Source organism: Pocillopora damicornis, chromosome 2 (genome assembly GCF_964200805.1).
Source record: "Pocillopora damicornis chromosome 2, jaPocDami1.2, whole genome shotgun sequence".
NCBI lineage: Eukaryota > Metazoa > Cnidaria > Anthozoa > Scleractinia > Pocilloporidae > Pocillopora > Pocillopora damicornis.
This window is the reverse complement of record NC_142671.1, coordinates 9,972,859-9,992,034: the sequence shown is the minus strand read 5'-3', so window position 1 is coordinate 9,992,034 and position 19,176 is coordinate 9,972,859. Positions and strand designations below refer to the sequence as shown.

Below are 19,176 nucleotides of genomic sequence, written 5' to 3'. Positions count from 1 at the left end.
CCCAAAGATACACTGGATTTAATGCGAGGACATCGAGCGAAATACTGATTCGAGACACCAAAGACCAATTATAATTCCAACGTAGTTTATTCGTAATAATTGTGACTTGATGTCCAAAACCGTCAAACTAAAATACAATTAAAAAACCTAGTCTAAGCGATACTCACGAGCGCAAACACAGCTAACAATGCAACATTCGGTAACAGGAAAGGAAAACAAGGAAATCAATACAATAATACGGTCGCTTACCGATTGTCCTCTCTGTAACGCCTGAATGAGTCGCAATGAACGCAGAAACACTCGCAATAAGCTCTCTTGTTAAACTATCTACCGCAAACGACAACGCACGAGGCCTGACATATGATATCGAAGCGCCACTAATACGAAAACAAAGACTAATACGTAACAGAAATAATATTTAACTCGACAGCAATTACATGGCTCCCCTAAATTGAGCTAATCAATTTAATGCAACTTAGGTTATCAGTTAATCAAGTGTTCAATCAAGTGCTAATCAAATCATAAAGTCAAATCCGGTTCATAGGTTCACAAGTGTTCGTCGAATCCTTGAGTGAAATCCAAAGGTACGGTATCTAGGTCCTTAAGGCTCCTTGGTGGGGACTCCCCGGTCCGAATCCTCCACGTCATTGCTTGGTACAAGAAGTACCAGTTTCTGTACAGGTCGTTCAAGGTAGCTGATGTGCTTGACTCTGCGTCCCTTGTCATCCAAAGAAGCGTCTCCCACTGCTAGCTTTGCCTTTCGCACGTAACCATCAGGGTCACCGTAAGCTTCTTCTACGCGGGCGATCTGCCACATATTCCGAGGAAGATTGTCGTTGCTGATGATTACAACATCTCCTTGCTGAAGGTTACGTCTCGGACGTATCCACTTCTGTCGCAGTTGAAGAGTATGAAGGAACTCCTTTTTCCAACGCACCCAAAACTCGTTAGCCAAGTGTTGGACTCGTCTCCATCTGTTTCGAAGATATAGATCAGCACGCTGAAACTCTCCAGGTGGTGGTAGAACGATTCTTGACTTTCCTGTAAGCAGATGATTAGGAGTGAGTGGTTCCAATGCGTCCGGTGACGTTAAATTCTCAACGGTTAAGGGGCGGCTATTGACCACTGCTTCTACCTCCGTCATTAAGGTTTGAAGGGATTCGTCATTCAGCTGGCTTCCGCATTGGTCTAGTAGGACGGAAAGTACGTTGCGTGCCGTTCTTATCTGTCGTTCCCAAACGCCACCCATGTGACTAGCTGATGGTACGTTTAGCTGGAATTCAATCCAATCGCAGTTGCGTTCCAAAAGGAAATGGCGAACGCGGGTCTGATCCATTGAGGACAGCGCTTTCTGTAACTCGTTCTTAGCACCTACAAGGTTACTTCCCTGGTCGCATCTGATCGTTCGTACGGGGCCTCGGCGACTGATGAATCGGCGCAAAGCGTTGATGAAAGAATCAGTTTCTAGGGTTGCTGATACTTCGAGGTGGATTGCACGGCTTGACAAACATGTAAACAACGCTCCATAACGCTTCAATTCTTTACGGCCTTCCTTAATGAGCCACGGACCAAAATAGTCGACTCCGCAGTGAGTAAAAGGCGGAGCTGGTTCCAGCCTGTCTTCAGGCAAATTTGCCATCTTCTGTTCTTGTAATGCTCCACGGAGCCTTCGGCAAGTCACGCATTTGGAGATGCATCGGGAAACTGATGAACTCCCACCGATTACCCAGTATCCATGTGACCGCAGGTCGTTTAGCGTCATCCCTCGGCCTTGATGGCTTATCCTCTCGTGGTGATATCTCACCAACAAGGCGGTGATGTGGCCTTTACTTGGGAGGATGACTGGATGCTTAATTTCATAAGATACCAGAGCGTTTCTAATCCGGCCACCAACTCGTAAGACGCCATATTTGTCTAGGAAGGGATCTAGTCGATAGAGCGAACTTGTCTTCTTCATGGATAAATTTCGTCTCTTCGCAAATTCTCGACTGGCATCGTCGTTTTGCACTTCTAAGGATTTGAGAATCTTGATTTCTTCGGGAAAAACTTCTTCTTGGAGTGACTTTAAAATTGCCTGCTCGGCCTTTCGCATTTCATCCACCGACGGCGATCTGTATGTCGATGTGTCTTTCTCTTTGCCTGTTTTCTTTGCTGCATGTAACGGTTTCTTAGGACTTTGTTGAAGGGATGCTTTGAACTTCATACATGCAGCGACAGCTCTCTTGGCCCTGTGCCAATCGGAGAAGTACTCTAAGCGTTCGGAAATGGTTGCCATCCTTTCATGTCGAACTCCGGTAGCGAAAACTTGAACTTTCTTGACCTCCGGATCGTCTGGAGAGAGGTCAATATTTACATCGTCATTCCTGTTTGGAAGCTCTCGTTGCCATAAGAAAGGTGGTCCGTTGAGCCACCGGGATTCGATCAGGTCTTGAGGAGAAAGGCCACGCGAGGATTCGTCCGCAGGATTTTCTTTAGTCTCGATGTATTTCCACTGATCGGGGGTGCTGTTGTCTCGAATTTGTTGGACCCGGTTGGCCACGAAGACGTGGAAACGCCGGGCGTCGTTCTTGATGTAGCCGAGGACGACTTGGCTATCTGTGTAAAACACCTCTGTAATCTGGTCGTACTCAAGCTCTTCTTGCAATGAGGCGCTGATCCTTACGGAGAGCAGGGCTGCCGTCAGTTCGAGTCGAGGGATCGTAACAGGTTTCAGTGGAGTTACTCGGGCCTTGCCCATAACGAAGCTGCAGTGGACTCGACCAGTGTCATCTGTAAGACGCAAGTACGAACATTGGCCGTATCCGTGGTCGCTTGCGTCCGAAAAGTGGTGGAGCTGCACGGACGTGAGTTCTCCGAACGCATGTGGCTTGTAGCACCTCTGGATCTTCAGTTTCTCTAAGTGATGTAGACTGTTTCTCCATTTTTCCCAACTATGTCGCAGTGGCTCAGGTACTGGATCGTCCCAGTCAGGTTTATCTCGGCAAAGACTCTGGAGAATTTGTCTGCCAGTCAGGATCACTGGCGCTAGGAATCCCAGGGGGTCGTATACGGAACTGATGGTTGATAAAATTCCACGTCGGGTCAAGGGTTTGTCTTGCAGGACGATACGAAATTGAAAGGTGTCTGACTCCACGCACCACTGAACGCCCAGGGCGCGCTCTATTGGGAGGACATCATTGTGAAGGTCGAGATCCTTAACACCCTTTGCTCGATCATCAGGGGCAATCTTAGCAATTACTTCTTTGGAATTAGAGATGAATTTATGAAGACGCATTCCCCCTCTGGCGCAGATACTCTTAGTGTTCTCTATTAATGACGTAGCTTCAGAGACTGTAGCAACCGACTTGAGGCCATCGTCAACGTAGAAATCTTTCTTTATAAACTCAGCTGCGTCGGAGCCAAACTCGCACTCATTGTCGGTAGCAGTTTTCTTGAGCCCAAAGTTCGAGCATCCAGGAGAGGATGCAGCTCCGAATAGATGCACGGTCATGCGGTACTGCACTGGGGTTTTCGTAATGTCGCCATTCTCCCACCAGTAGAATCTCAAGTAGTCACGATCTTCTTCTTTCACCTTGAACTGGTGAAACATAGCTTCTAGGTCACACATGAATGCTATCAGTTCCTTTCTGAATCGACAGAGGACGCCAACCAGGGAGTTTGTTAAGTCTGGACCTTGAAGGAGGTACTTGTTTAATGAATGGCCCATGAAGGTTGCGCTGCAATCGAAGACAATTCTGATTTTGTCAGGCTTTTGAGGGTGGTAAACTCCGTGATGGGGGATGTACCACGACTTTCCATCGTCATCGGGCCTTTGTTCATGTGGCACCCTTTCAGCGAAACCCTTTCTGATGATGTCTTGCATGAATGTCATATAATCTTGACGATACTTCACATTGTTTTCCATTCGCGTCTTTAGTTTGTTCAGACGACGTAAGGCCAGTGACTTGTTGTTTGGAAGTTTCGGAGTGTTGCCTCGAAAGGGAAGTGGCATCTCATAATGTCCGTCAGCAGTCTGTCGGATTCCTTCTTCCATCTTCTTTAGAAACTGCAAGTCGTCTTGGGACAGTGTTCCTTGCCTGTCTGCCCTTTTTTCGGAGAAGTCCATTTCAAACATTTTCATGACTTGAAAGGGATTGATCACTTCTTTCACGTTTGTTTTGACCGAGAAATTGCAACTTCTCTTGTTGAGTCCTTCTAGATCTGCTTGAGGGTCAAGTGGCTCGCATGCTTCAATCGTATAAATTCGGTGAGAGACGCCTATCTCATCTTCGTCCCCGTCTTCTCCGCTAAGGGGTTGGGATATCTTTCCAATGATTCCCCAGCCAAGGTCAGATCTCAAGGCGTAAGGGCTGTCATCTTCTCCGGGAATTATTTCTCTAAGCATTATTGCACGTGGACAATCTGATCCTATCAGAATTCCTATCTCCACATCTTTCTGATAGGGTGCAATCTGTTCTGCAATCTTCTCCAAATGAGGCCACTGGAGCGCTGACTCGGGTCTTGGAATGTGAGATCTCTTCGCTGGAATAATTTCACGAGAAAAGGCTTTAGGTAAGTGAAGAGTGATTTGTCGCTTGAAGTCTTGCACGATGAGGCCTCCTACCTTTCTACTCTTAATCAGCTCATCGGTGGCATGCATTGTTGATAACAACAAGTTCGTCTCAGGTCCTGACACATCAAGATGATTGAGGACGTTATCTGCAACAAACGTCGTGTCTGATTGATCGTCTAAAAGAGCGTACACTAGTCGCTCAGTCCGTGGATTGCTGGCGTGGCTCAACCAAACCGGGACGATCATTGAGTTCGCCTGACTTCTACTCTGACCATTCATAAAGCAAGCTGCAGAATTTGGCATCTGGTTAGGGTCTCCTTTATCGCGGGTGTTTTCTTCGCGCTTCCTGAAGTCGCCATGCAGAAGCGTCGGATGCTGTCGTTTACAAACACTGCATCTTTTTCTTTCCTTGCAATCTTTGGACAAATGACCATGTTGTAGGCAGCCGAAGCAGAGTCCTTTCGCTGAAGCAAACTCCTTTCTTTCATTGATTGTTCTCTTGACAAATTCTGGGCATGCGTCTATATCGTGAGATTTCTTGCAGTAGAAACACGACTTAACTGCTAAAGGTGGTTTGGTTTCTGCCGGCCCGCCTTTCTCTTCGTTTGAACTTGTTGTAAACGCATTTGCATCACGAGGTCTTCTAGGAAACCTTGGTTTCTTGTCCTTATTTCTCTCGCTTATTGTTCTGTTACTGTCTTCTTCATTGAGAGGTGGCGAAGACAGTACAGGGTCGCAAGCGATGTCAGCCTCCTTTACCACGAACTTCACGAATTCCGAGAAGGGGGGGAAGACTTCGTTTTCCTCCTTCCAGTTAAATGCAAGTCGACTCCAGCGATTACTAGCCCACTTCGGTAGCTTTGCAACGAGTTTCCGGTTTTCATGATCATCGTTTAGGACACGAAGACTTCCTATCTTCTCCATTAACTTCTGACATTGGACTAAGAAATCTGAATATTTTCTCAAGGCAGTACTATCGTTTGGATGAATCTTTGGCCACGATTCAAGTTTCTTGCGACAGGTTGCTGCTACAGCAAAGGGATCGCCAAAGCGCTTCTTGAGCATCTCCTTGGCTTTATCGTACGCATCTTCTGAGTCTAGAAGCAGAAAGCTATCTACAACTTCTTTAGCTCCTCCCTTCACATATCTTCCGAGAAAATGAAGCCTCTCAGATGGTCTAACAGCTCTTCCTTCTATGAGGGTTTCGAATGCTTTTACCCAAACAGGATACTGCAACAGATCGCCATCGAATATTCCTGGTTCGGGGAGCGGAAGACGACTTTGGTTCTGGGTTTCCGCCAGCAGCTTTGCAACTTCGATTAGTCTTGATTGAATCTGGCCTTCTGAGTTACTGTCTGTTTGTGAAGGGTATCCGTACTCGTGTTTCTCTCTGTTAGCAAGGGACGGAAAGGTCATTCTTGGAACTTCTGATGAGAAGGGGTTAACATGAGGAGTCCTTGCTGAAGTGTAGATTGGTCCGGTACGCGCAGTGAAGGGATTCAATGGACTAAAGGTTGGCTTTGTTGATTCAGTAATGCTTCCTTTAGGTGGGCTAATAGGTGTCCATGGAGCCGGGATGAAAGGCAGCTGACTTGACACGGATACTTTTACATTGGAAATCGACGCTGATTGGTCATCAAGAAACTTTTCTAAAAGCGCTTTCGAGTCCGTCTCCAAGGGAGGACTGACAGGGAATTCGTCTAGGATAATTTCGCCATCTTGCTCTTCATGTTTAATGGAAGCAATCATTTGAGCTTCTTTCTTGACCAATTCTTGTTTGATACGAAAGTTCTCCTCTAGAGCCTTTAATTCTTCTTTGGCGCGTTCTTCTTCTCGTGCGATTTCCATCTTTCTTCTTTGCACCTCGTCCATTTTCGCTCGGTGTTCTACTTCCTTCTCTTGTCTCTCCTTAGCGAGCGCCATTGTAGCTCTTAGAGAGGCGATGTCTCCCTCAAGTTGCACTCTTTTCTCTCGTAAAGATAATAATGGGTTTCGAGAAGACGAACGAGAAGATTTACGGCTTGACCTTTCGGAAATTTTGCTTGTCTTGGTTGATCGTGAAATCGTTGAACTCTTAGAGTCCTGTTCTTGCTGCAAGAAGTTTATTCGGTCGCTAACCATTCTCAGGGCTTCGTTGTTTTCGCGAGAAACAACTTCAAATTCCTCGTACAAGCGGTTTCTCTCTTCCTCTTCTTCAATCACGGCCTCCAGTGCCTCGTGCGACAGGGACAATTGCGTCATCTTCCTCTCCAGCTCTTCGCATCCTGCTGTTAGTAACGCAATGTCCTTTCGAGTCACCAGAGTCGAATGAATGGAATTAATTTGTTTTCGCCAAGACCTTTTTGCCGTAATAAGGGCCTGAAGGCGAAGATTTCGTACATATTCGGACCCCTTTTCCGTTGAATGCTTTTCTCTTGCGCTTCGACGAGGCGCTTTATGCTTATCGTCTGAATCTTCAAACTCCACGTGGTCTACGAGGTTTTCTAGACCTTCTCCAGCGCTTTCGGCCATGAGATCTTACTCCTTTCGATTTAATTGCATGTTTCGTTCGTTGGCTATTATCTATTTGATGATGATTGCAGGATCCGACGCACAGAAGATCCAATACGCTCTTAATCTTTCTTGAGAAATCGTTTGACTATAGCTCCAGGCGTCGAAACAACGTCGGAATGTCCCAAAGATACACTGGATTTAATGCGAGGACATCGAGCGAAATACTGATTCGAGACACCAAAGACCAATTATAATTCCAACGTAGTTTATTCGTAATAATTGTGACTTGATGTCCAAAACCGTCAAACTAAAATACAATTAAAAAACCTAGTCTAAGCGATACTCACGAGCGCAAACACAGCTAACAATGCAACATTCGGTAACAGGAAAGGAAAACAAGGAAATCAATACAATAATACGGTCGCTTACCGATTGTCCTCTCTGTAACGCCTGAATGAGTCGCAATGAACGCAGAAACACTCGCAATAAGCTCTCTTGTTAAACTATCTACCGCAAACGACAACGCACGAGGCCTGACATATGATATCGAAGCGCCACTAATACGAAAACAAAGACTAATACGTAACAGAAATAATATTTAACTCGACAGCAATTACAAAAACAACGAGAGATTCCTTGTATTTTGGTGTTTAGTTGTTCGAGTAAGCGAAAATGAATCGCTTGAAAGGACTCTTGGAGAGCAAGATTCGCTGAAACTGCACATTAAATGCTGGCATTACAATTTGATATTCTATACCTAGACCTGCCTGCACCTTTTTTAACACTCTGTAGCACCTAGGCCTTAATGGATGCTCACTTATTTGTCTGACATTTATTGATTTTCTTTAAAAATGTCTCCTCCCAGTGCATGACCATCACTGTTTCAGAGAATAATGCTTCTGAATCAGCTAATTTAACTACACTGTTAATTTATTTATTGAGATTAGTTCCAGCTACAATCTGCAAGAAATTAATTTATATGCAACACCCTATTGCCACTGTCAAGGAAGTATCTAGAAAAATACAGCTCATTGATTCAAAACTAAAAATGATTTGAATCACATTTTTCATCACCTCATCACTCTTGGATTTTAAATGATCACATAGTAGTACATAGTGTTCCAAATTAGCCTGGTCGAGCCCACTTTTCAAGATAGCCGCCAACAAAATTACGAGAAATGGTGACGTCATTAACATGGCGGCCAAATTCACCGCTTTACCTTGTGGGCTCAAAGCGGTAAACTTTCACCACCACCCCCCCCCCCAAAAATTGGGAGGGTTAACCGTCGCTTCGCTGACCTCGCCGGGGGTGTAGAGGCCGTGTCATCGCGTCGCTGTCCTCGCCCTGCACGTGACCGTTTGGGAGGTGCACGTCACCCCCCGGGCTGAAATCGAGCGCGCACTATTTTCTGGCTAGGGGGTGATAGGGCCGGATCCACCACCGCCCCTGGGCTGGCGTCAGCTACAGTTATTTGCTAGTAAATGTGTAACGTTTTTGTTCAGGGGTTATGAACTTGATGCAGAGATGTCCAGTTTATGAATTTTAAAGATCGATACCTTTCTAAGTTTGCGTCAGAAATAATTTTACACCATAATTTTGTGAGCCAGCGCGAGCACAGCAAGAAAGAGTATCTTGGCTGCAGTTATTCACTAATGAAAGTGTTGTTTTGTTTAAGAGTTAAGATCCAAAGTTGTTTAACAGTACAAAATTGCACAAATTCTCAAGGTAATTTCGTACCCACAAAGATATTGGGAACATAGTGGTAAAAAATAAGGGACTTTTTTTATTGTTACACTATGTACATGTTTGTTGCACCATATATTTGCAAATGAACTCGTCTTTGTCGTTAAATGTTCACTTTTTTCTCGTAAAGGTAAAAACTTAATAAACTGTGACCGTAAGTAATAGGCAACTGTTAAAGCAGAAGCTACTGCGGCTACAGAGGTCTCGGAAGGGGACAAAGCAAACTTGAGAGTAATTATTTAGCGCAAAAAAAATCGTTCTGTTTACGTTTCTCAAACCTTGTTACAAAGCTAGAATTTGACGTTCCTCTTTTTACGACTTAGAGGGGAATCTGGCTGAAGTTTCAAAAGCCGAGAAGTAGGCAGACTAGGCTGATAATTGTAGACCTAGATGAAAAAAAAACCTAAAAAATACAAAGTGTGAAAGTGTGAAAGAAAATCAGTTGTTTTTCTTTTCTTTATCAGTATCCTTACACCAAACAACCGAGATTTCAACGGGGTTACGTGAAATTACAAAACGGTGGCGCGCGGGTCTGGGTACGAGTAGAAATGTGTCACGCGTTTCAACTTCCTCGTTGCAACAACGTTGCGATGGCTCGTTCTTTAGTAGCTTGTTGTTCGCGTTTTCTGCTATGAAAGGACCTGCGAAGGAACTTAGATTATCATTTATGTCAGGTGAGAAATATGTGAACAAAATATTTCAACTATTTTCAGGGTCTGAGAGGGCTGAAGTGTTACCGAACTAAAAGTTCGGTCGAAATGACCCCTGTAGAAGACTTTTTCAAGTTCAACCCCCCTCCCGCCTGGATTTCCAGAGTCTTTTGACACCCCCTCCCCCCTCCTGCGAGAATTTCCAGAATCCTATCCGTCGCAGGGGTGTGAATTGTTTTCTGAACAACCCAATAGTAAATACATTTAGGATTTATTTTTCACTCTTACGGTCCATGTTCGAGATGCACACTGTAGAACTAGCGCCCTCAGTCAGAGAATTGGCAAAAATGAAATTCAAAGCCCAGACGCCATTTCTTAGTTTACAAAACAGGAACTGGAGATGAAGCCAGAGAACAAGTCTAGCACAAGACAGTTGTGGTCCAGAATTTCCTGTTGTCAGTTTACGCAGAAGATTTACAAAAGCTTTTGGAAATAAATTTATTGAACTCAACATTTAAACGAAAATCAGTTTTATCCTCATGTGCTTTTGCGTTATTACAGTGAAAAGGAGTTATTGTGGCTCTGGGTTTGGTGGAAAGAGGACAGTCCTATAACTGCACACACACCACATTTGTCAAAGAATGTTGCCCAGTAACAAAGGAGATGTAATAAGTAGAAAAGGAAAATTGCCAAGTTATATTAGCACAATGACTGTGTATCAAAGGCAGTTCCAATCAATGGAGTTTGTTCTGCTTAATCATAAGATTACTTGTCTTCAAAGAAACTTAATATTGGCTAATAAGTAAGTAAGTAAGTAAGTAAGTAAAGTAAGTAAGTAAGTAAGTAAGTAAGTAAGTAAGTAAGTAAAGTAAGTAAGTAAGTAAAGTAAGTAAGTAAGTAAAGTAAGTAAGTAAGTAAGTAAGTAAGTAAGTAAGTAAGTAAAGTAAGTAAGCAAGTAAGCAAGTAAGCAAGTAAGCAAGTAAGCAAGTAAGCAAGTAAGCAAGTAAGCAAGTAAGCAAGTAAGCAAGTAAGCAAGTAAGTAAGTAAGTATTGCAACTCGGGTTGATGAGGCTGATTAGGCCCCTAGCAATACAGTCATGTTAATATGCTGAGAAAAGTATAGACAAGAGAAAACAGTCTTGCTTGTGGGTTCTCAGCTGGTGATCAGGTTCATGAACAGTAATTTGTTTTTGATATTTTAGGAGTGGTTAGTAAAGCTATTGTATTGTATTGTATATGACTGTTACACTGATTTTGTTTGGTCCTCCTTGCATGAAAAGGCAAAATCCTCTTGAAAAGGGGCAAAAATTTATTCCTGTTTTCCATGGTTTTTATGGAAAAGTAAAGGATCAAATTAAACACATCACACAAATCAGTTCTCTTTCTCTCCTGAGCCAGTGTTATTCATGATGTAATCTATTGCCGAACTGAAGACAAGAGGCAAGAAGGTAAGAAGAAATCATGGTCATGATTCAAAATGCTCTTGCTTTAATAGTTTATTCTTTTATGCATTTTTACACTTCAAGGCCAATTATTTTCTAAAAAGCTGTTTACATACTACCTTAAAGGCTTCAATTTTGAATCCCTTCCTTAAACTGACAGCAACTTTTGCTACATTTACACAGTCTGTGATTCATCTAAATTTGCTGCAATCGCAGCAGATTGCATGCCATCGGACTCATAAAGCACAACAAGGTTTCCCTCTGAAGTCCTTCACAACAGATCTTTTTGGGACATTGCATATTTCTTACCCTCATGCAACAAAATTGTAGAGGAAATGCTGATAAATCTTAGCTAAAATTGCTGTCAAAATAACATCAACAACCAGGTATGTACTAAACAACCTTAACACCACACCTAATACTTAATACCTAATCATAATAGAGTTAATGCATTACATCTACCTTAGATATGCCTTTTGCTTACACTGCTTGTCCTAATTTAACAGCCAGCAGATTGCTCATTTATTTCACATACAAAAATCCACTGTATCCTGAACCACGGTACTGCATGCTCCCACTCTCAATGACGCGGCGAATCTTCTGCCAGCAAGTTTCCTTGACTGTAACACAGCCTAAGCTGTATGTTCCAGGATGCAGGCCCATGGTATTGCGCCCTTTTTGAGTGCGTTGTCTGTAGCCATAGTAACCAGAGTTGTCCTCTTTCTTGGGGTACAGATTGTACCAGTCAATTCCCATTGAGTGTGTGTACCTTTCGCCAATAAGGTACTCTCCGCGAGGGGTGGGTCCTCCTTCTCGGTCATCTCTTGTCTCTGTGGGTGGTTGTGTAGTACAGGTCTCCGAACTTCCACCCCTGTTTAAGAAAGAGGTGATGAAGCTTTTGAATTTTTAAATAATCAGTCCTTGACTCACATCCTGGTATACCTCGTCATGCATTGTGTTCACTTTCTCTGTTCTCACTGGCTTTGATGGTGCAGTTACAAATAACTCACACAGGTGTCGAATTGTGACATCTGTCACATCCTCTTACAGTTACAATTGGGCAATTTTCTATTAATACATTGTGACACCGTGCAAATATGGCCATTGTGCACTCAATATTTTTTGTGTGCACACAACAGATAACCTGTGATAAACAATACATGTATGCATGTCTATTCAAATAAAAGCCACTGCATGAGCAGAAATCTCCTGTGAGATACTGTATATTTTGATTGCACAAAACCAGTCATTCCAACTTCCAAATGAATTCCTGAGTGAAACCTACTAATCACAACTTGCCAATAGAAGTTGCAAGTTTACTTGTGAAATGAAATTAATTTTTTTGGCCTCTTGTACATGTGCAGTTTTAAAATTCAATGGGGTTACTTGTAATAACTGTCAACATGTGTGATGCAAACATTGGATATACAAGTCATGTAACTAATAACTACAGATCACCTACTTTTTACATGTGATGTAATTACTGCTTCTGTATGAGGTGCACACTACAGCATTTGGGTTGCGACTCGGCCCCCCTGCAGGACTAAATCATAAATTAATGCAGCAGAATGACACTTGCTTAAAGGACTCCTGATTATCATATGATAACTTTGTTATTTTTCAATAATTATGAACAAGCCTAAGCAAGTAAACTTTTATAATGGTATCAAAGAAATGCCCAATTACCAAAGGTGAACAAGTTATGAAACTTTTTTGACATAATAGGTTACCATAGAAACACTTTAATTGGTTATAAACACCCCTTATCTCAGCTTGAAGTGGCAATACCTTAACAAAGGGCTCAGTGACTCCCCATTTTTTATTGCTGGGAAATCATTAGCATAATAACATACAACTTTCTGCACAATTGATAGGAGTGGATTAAGAGCCACTTGGACTTTTGAAAATTTAAGGAGGCTTTGAATCTACTCCTACCACTTCTCTTCTTTCTTTTAACTGCACAGAAAGTTGTATGTTATTATGCTTTAGTTAGTTATTTTGTGGCAAGTTATAAAAAGTGGTAGCTTGTTTTTGAGTAATTGTTGCTCAAAGCTAAAATTATGGTGTTTCTAACCTAAAAATAATGGTTGAGTACAAGAGCTGGAAAGTACTAGAAAGCAGTGCGACTCACCTAATATGGGTTCAAGAAATGCCACAATAACTCAATATAACTTAATTCTCCCAACTTATCATAAGCAAATTTGGTCATTCACCTTTAGAATTTAATTTTGTCATTTTGAGTTGTGCTAAATGCCAGCTTTTTGACAGGCCTGTTAAACTCCACCAAAGAGTTCACTGGGGGCTGTGGATTTATATTAATACTCAAGTACAAATTAAGTAATGGGAAATCTTCTGACGTAAGATTTAGGAGATTTTCATATCAAAATTGACTTGATTGACATTCAAAGATTCACATTTCACATTTTGGGGAAATTCTACTGAGCATACATGTAACATCAACATGCCAAAACATTGTTTATAATTATGGCAGAAATAAGTAAATATTATTATTGTCATCATCATCATTACTGTTTATGGTAAGGTTGATATTTCCACAAACCTTGACCCAGAGCTTGTGGGGACTGTAGTTGGTCGTCTTCTGGATGAACTCCACCAGGAAAATGCCTGACTGGTTAGCATTGCCAATACCAAGAACACAATTATAGCATTTGGCTTCATATTCTGAGAGACAAAAATTACAATTGAAATAATCAAAACCACTTGGAAAATTAAAACAATTTCATATTATTAAGGAAAACAATATACATGTATTACAGAGTCAACATGGTTTTTTTCTTAGACTAGTAAACATGGGAATCAGAAATATATTAGCCATTCACTTCCATTCGTGAACACTTTCAGTTTGATCTCTACAGAATACAATTGTCAATTGCATGCTTCTGCTTTGATTGTCTAAGTAACCCTGTTTAATTTTACTGTGCAACTTGACAGAAAACTGAACACTAAGAATTATTTCTGGAATGTTCATCAGGTGTTTATTATTCTTCAACCAGTTAGACGGGGGATCAAACTACAAGAAGAAGCTACTAACCATAAAAGAGAGTGACGTTACAGGTTGCACTTTAGCTATCTTGTATCTGATTGGTTTTCTTTTTCACATAATAGACAATTAAGTCAGAAATATTTCAAGTGTTAATGGTTCTCTGAGTTTCACATTTAATTTAATAGTTTCCAAATTGTCCATACCCATGGGTGAATTATACCCTGAGTTTATTTCAGTCTCAGAACAAACTATATTGGGCAAAATCTGTGGCAGAAAGGACCTTTGAAGGGAACTCGCACACATCACTGGGCACGGAGCCAAGTTCTCAAATAAAGACTTTCAACACTACCATTACTGTCATGATTATGAGAGGCTTAATATTTGCTGAGTTCCTTTATGGCTTCAGTTTTTATATTAGTTTTGCATGAAACCGATCAATTAAAGTAAACGAAGAAATCACGCACTGTGATACTATACATAAGGTCCACTTGACTGTTTTCACTCTTGATTGGAGAGAGTATCCGTCTTCACCAACCTTTGGTTCGTAACAACTAAATTATTGGATGACTTAATGTTTGTGAAAGCGGATTTTCTTACAGCCTTGCTCAACTGTAAATAAGAGTGTGACGCTTGCGACGAAAGAGGAAACTTCGAGGGGTGTCGCTATGCGTGTTTTCTAACTGTCGCTGATGTGGGGACTATTTTACCGGTCGTAGTGAAACCACGAAAACCAAGATGACTATCAACGGTGTTTATTTAGATCACAGTCACGATCACGATCGTAAACTGAAATTACAATAATATTATAACGAATGCATGAATCTAATTGAATTGGTGCGAAAGGCATCAAAGAAACGCTTTACGTGCTTATGTCGATAACGCGATTAAAATAACAACAATCAACGTGCATTAACATAAACAAATCATAAAAGGCTAAATTAAAACTACTCGAGATTCAAAGATCGGCTACTCGATGACCATTTGCGGCTGATTAACAGCCCAAAGATTAAAATGTGGGCGTTACCGTGTGAGCGTCTATTTATTTCAAAATACTCCTTTGATTTCAAGATAATTAGTTGTACTGTTGTACAACACAGTACATATGTGCGCTATCGCCCAAGGTGAAAAACTAAACTTAAACATATTGAAACAAAACTAACAAAATCACTCACATATCGGTCCCGCTTGTGCCAAAGGTTTGGAACGAAAGAACGAAGTTATTGCTGTTCGAGGCGAAATCTTGCGAAACTCTGGCTTTAGGGACGCTAATTTAGCTTTTATATGCGCGTGGTGACGCTAAAAGATCCGATTACAAACCAATAGGGAAAAGATAAACATTGTAATTACGATCGTAACTACGCACACAAATTAAAGTAATTGACAATTGATCTAATAAAAAAAAAGGCTGTTCTTTTGTTCGATACCCTTAACAAAGAGTATATTAAAGTGAAATGTGATCATCGCAGTAAATTTTCCAATTTAAGCAATTGGAAAGAAGAAACCTGAAAAAAATCAGGGCTTTAACGGGATTCGAACCCGTGACCTCCGCGATACCGGTGCGATGCTCTACCAACTGAGCTATGAAACCACACATTGGGAGCGAGGTCAATTTATTGACTTCATATCTTCCCGTGCAGTGAAATGATGTGAAGTTTATATGAAATAATTCATATTTGTACTGCGGTTGTAGATGAAAGTGAAATGTGATCATCGCAGTAAATTTTCCAATTTAAGCAATTGGAAAGAAGAAGCCTGAAAAAAATCAGGGCTTCAAGTATATTCTTGTTAAAATATTTCGCATACGTAAGTATCAAACATTGCTTCCGGGTTCGATCCATGGTCGCTAATTATGAAGATCTTATCTCCAAACTACATTCACTGACCTATATATCAAAACTGCGAGTCTTTTTATTCGGGCTTTTGTTAAAGCCCAATTCATAAAATGCAAGCCGTAATTGATCGCCAAAAGGGGGGTCATGGTCCAAGGCGTTCCATGCGTAGATCGTGGAAACTGGGGACGAGATCGCGACATGTAGCTTGCTCTTCATGACAAAAATGCGGTGTTTTGCGAAGAAAGTTTGGGCAAGAATCGCGCCTTATACGTTTATCTCACATACAAAGATGTCGATCGTTTTCGGAAAGGGTCGGTCCTCGAATTATGTTGCTTGAAAGCGAGCCAGGTAAGGAAAGTTCACGCTCTAAACGTTCTCGTGAGATAATGCACCAGTCATTTGTAACCCCCGCACCCCCCCATTCGGGCCTTCGCGGGAGATTACGGGGACTTTCACCTCAGGTACACTCCATTTTGGTTCCCCGGTAGGCGGGGAATTAGCTGGAGGTCACGGTCTTCGCATCCCCTACCAGGGGAATAAGCGGGGCAGTCACTCCTTGGTCAGCACGGAATTTTCAAACTGAGGCCTTCATTCTCACTGTCAAAAATGAACACCATATCCTGTGGTAATAATAATTGTTATGTAATACATGATAGAAAACTATCCCTTATTGGCCAGGCCCCAATTGTGTGAAGGTCAGATAACGCTATCCACTGGATAAATCTCTATCCAGTGGATAACGCTATTCATTTTGTTATCAATTATCCACTCTAGATATATAGCGATTTATCTGTGGGATAGCATTATGCACTAGTCAGTGGAAAGCCCCGCACCCCATACCCGGGGAATGCGGGTCATTAGCGGGGGATTTTAGCGGTTTTTAGTGGTCATCTTTGCCCCAGTGTGCGGGGTGTTCGACAACATTAGACACAAATAACAGCGACTGGGGACCGTTAGCGGGGCTAGCGGGGCTTTGGCGGGGATTTCGCGGAGCAACTTCAGAATACCCCGCAACTCATTTACATGTCATTGAATAAGAATAGCGTCTATTGTGTTATGCCTCGATCTTCAAAGCCTCCCGACACATGTAAATGAGTTGCGGGGTATTCTGAAGTTTAGCCGATTTCGCTTTTGAATAGGCCTGCAAATAACACTGGGAAAGCGTATGATCTCTTTAACTTGTTTTGTGTTGATGCGTTGCTTGAATCACCATGTTCCAGTTTAGTCATTTACACGTCCAGAGAAAAGTTTACAGAACTATGTCTTACCAAGAGGAGTAGAGGAAGCCATGATTGTTTCATCTATTTTATGAAGACATTGAAAAAGTTTTTGTAAGAGTTAAATTTGAGGCACAATTCTTGAAATAAATTAATTTTGGTCAACGTTGTGTATTTGGGATTTTTCAAGTATTGCCCCAGGGGCGGAGTACAAAAATGAGGTTTTGACATAAGAAATTGCCCCGCATAGCGGGGAATTTGCTTCATTTAGTTGGGACGCCTGGTCTAATGCCCCGCTATTCCCCGGGTATGGGGGTGCGGGGCTTTCCACTGACTAGTGCATTATTCACCCTTCAAGCAACTGGGCCCAGAAGTATACCTGAACATGTTTTCATTGAATGAAAACGTAGGTATATTAGAATGAAATAGCACCTGCAAAGGTTAAAGTGCATAACTAGTTTTCCCTAACTTAAATTCAGATAGTGACTAAAATGTAAAAAAAAAAACCTTTTAACTAGTTTGTCATAGAATTTTTTATCATTTTTCATTATACAAGGTTATACAAAAAACTTGCTTGTACTGGTAATAAATTATAATTCACCTAATTAATAACTTAGCAAAACAAAGATCTTTAAGAAAAAAGAAAGAACAATAAAGACTTAAATAATCAAATATTCAAGAATATAAAAATGAGGAAAAGATGACAATGCTTAAATATATTGTTCTTTACTGTTACTTTGTCCTGATCCATATCATCCGCATACCACCAACAGGAATATTATATTATTAAATTATATCTCAGACAGGCTTGATCTTTACAATTGTCACTTACCAGTTACTAAATAACAAGCCACAATATATTAAATATGGTATGATTTTGATTTTAAATTACTTTTCTACAACAGATTTATGAGCTAATAAAAAGTTTACAAAGGTTAATTAAAAAGTCCAATGTTATCATTTACAATGTTTGTAGAAGGTGGCAATGTTTATCTGCTCTCCAAGTGATGTTCCCTGGTCATACTGTTAATTGATGAACTGTTGTATATTTTGTGTCTTTCAGGGGTCTTTGGCCTGGTGTTTCCCCAGTGAGAAGGATCCTTCACTTAGGGCTTAAAAAAAAGTATTTTGTAGCACTTTTGTCATGGAACTACACTTAACCTTAATCTCAGACGTATGATAAGTTCCTTGTGAGGTTTGATAGCAATGAAAAATGAAAATGCATAGTACATTGAGTTGTCTCAGTCTAGCACAACAGCTAAAAATTAATGTAATGCATCTGCAATATAAAAGGACAATCAGTTTTCTCTAAAGACCTTTCTCAGTTAAGGATTGAATTTTAATCAGTTAGAGTGGCACAGACTAATTATAACTAATTGATATTGAGCTCTCTAAAATAATTTTGGTGTTTTTTTCTTCCATTATTTTATTGTGCAAAATGCCAAGTTCTGGTTGATAGATATTTAAGTATAAAAAAAGTTTCAACTCATGTAGTGAGCCTAAGTTTAGTGTTATTTCTTGATTTTTGTAATCTTAATTACTTAAGGTAGCTATCTATTGGTTGAAAATCCTGCCAGTGTCTATGAGAATAAAAAGGTTAAAAGGTCAGCAAGAATACTTAATTATTTAACAGTAGCTAGCACAAAATAATTTGTACGGTACTGCATAACATATGCCATGTTATAATTTATAATTAATTATTTACAATCATAAATAGTAATTGTTATAATTTAAAATTTGATGTACAATTTAAATTCACAAGATGTGATTTTATGATATGTAGATCAAAGAGCAAATAATTTTGTAAGCATACCACTTGAGAATTTAAAAAAAGAAGTCAACAGCTTTTGCATCTGTGGGTTCTTTTTAAAATGGAAATTAATTGATTGGCAATCTTTTTGAAGGTAAGTAAGGGTTGTGAAAGGTTTTTCCTCAAATTTTGGGAGGGTAGTTAAGAGTCTCTATGTATTAATCAAGTCTCCAGTTTGGACTGACTTTGGGAAGAATTCACTCTCAAGAGGTGCACAGTTTTAAAAAAGTTCAATTTTTCATTACACTGAACTGGAAATTAAATGTCTGAAGATAATTTCCTATTGAAGCATCCAATGAGCTCAAAATACTAAAAATAGCCTGAAAGCAGGCTTTTTGGTTGATGATGGAGTGAAGGAAAATACGAAGAAAGAGAAATTTAAGGGAGAAGGAGCGGGGAGGAGAGCCCCTCCCAGCCACTTCACCAAAGTCC

General features: G+C 40.9%; 2 protein-coding genes and 1 long non-coding RNA gene across 9 annotated transcripts; 1 reads left to right on the top strand and 2 right to left on the bottom strand.

Annotated features, from left to right (window-relative positions):
* Positions 1–68: 68 nt before the first annotated feature.
* Positions 69–7,664, bottom strand: LOC149049837 (uncharacterized). Of its 2 annotated transcripts, XR_016183403.1 has the most exons (3): positions 7,475–7,664; positions 250–7,352; positions 69–127 (listed from the first exon to the last, which is right to left on the bottom strand). XR_016183403.1 is itself a non-coding variant. In XM_089195374.1 (2 exons), the coding sequence occupies exon 2, from the start codon at positions 7,061–7,063 to the stop codon at positions 602–604; it is 6,462 nt and encodes a 2,153-aa protein (XP_089051500.1). In that variant the 5' UTR covers positions 7,064–7,352; positions 7,475–7,664; the 3' UTR covers positions 69–601. The 2 variants fall into 2 exon arrangements, 1 of the variants encoding a protein (XP_089051500.1); XM_089195374.1 differs by having other exon boundaries at positions 69–7,352.
* A 1,672-nt stretch (positions 7,665–9,336) lies between these two features.
* LOC113670844 (uncharacterized) lies at positions 9,337–18,780 on the top strand. 5 transcript variants are annotated; one of them, XR_016183398.1, is made up of 4 exons: positions 9,337–9,463; positions 10,001–10,241; positions 10,838–10,887; positions 17,998–18,780. It is a non-coding gene; the product is annotated as an uncharacterized LOC113670844 (long non-coding RNA). The 5 variants fall into 5 exon arrangements; XR_016183400.1 differs by lacking the exon at positions 17,998–18,780 and adding an exon at positions 13,874–13,944; XR_016183401.1 differs by lacking the exon at positions 17,998–18,780 and having other exon boundaries at positions 10,838–10,906.
* On the bottom strand, positions 10,905–15,221 carry LOC113670842 (uncharacterized). 2 transcript variants are annotated; one of them, XM_089195372.1, is made up of 4 exons: positions 15,058–15,221; positions 13,442–13,563; positions 12,344–12,424; positions 10,905–11,752 (listed from the first exon to the last, which is right to left on the bottom strand). In XM_089195372.1, exons 2-4 carry the CDS (start codon positions 13,558–13,560, stop codon positions 11,404–11,406), a joined length of 549 nt encoding a protein of 182 aa, XP_089051498.1. In that variant the 5' UTR covers positions 13,561–13,563; positions 15,058–15,221; the 3' UTR covers positions 10,905–11,403. The 2 variants fall into 2 exon arrangements, with proteins under 2 accessions (XP_089051498.1, XP_089051497.1); XM_089195371.1 differs by lacking the exon at positions 15,058–15,221 and adding an exon at positions 13,934–14,180.
* Positions 18,781–19,176: the final 396 nt, after the last annotated feature.

Coding starts and splice junctions, on each gene's coding strand:
- LOC113670842 (XM_089195371.1), bottom strand. Junction 12,425..13,441: donor CCCACAAGCTCTGGGTCAAG/GTTTGTGGAAAT, acceptor TTTATGATTTAG/TCCTGCAGGGGGGCCGAGTC. Junction 11,753..12,343: donor AATTACATCACATGTAAAAA/GTAGGTGATCTG, acceptor TTTCTTAAACAG/GGGTGGAAGTTCGGAGACCT.
- LOC149049837 (XM_089195374.1), bottom strand. CDS start 7,063: ATGGCCGAAAGCGCTGGAGAAGGTCTAGAAAACCTCGTAGACCACGTG.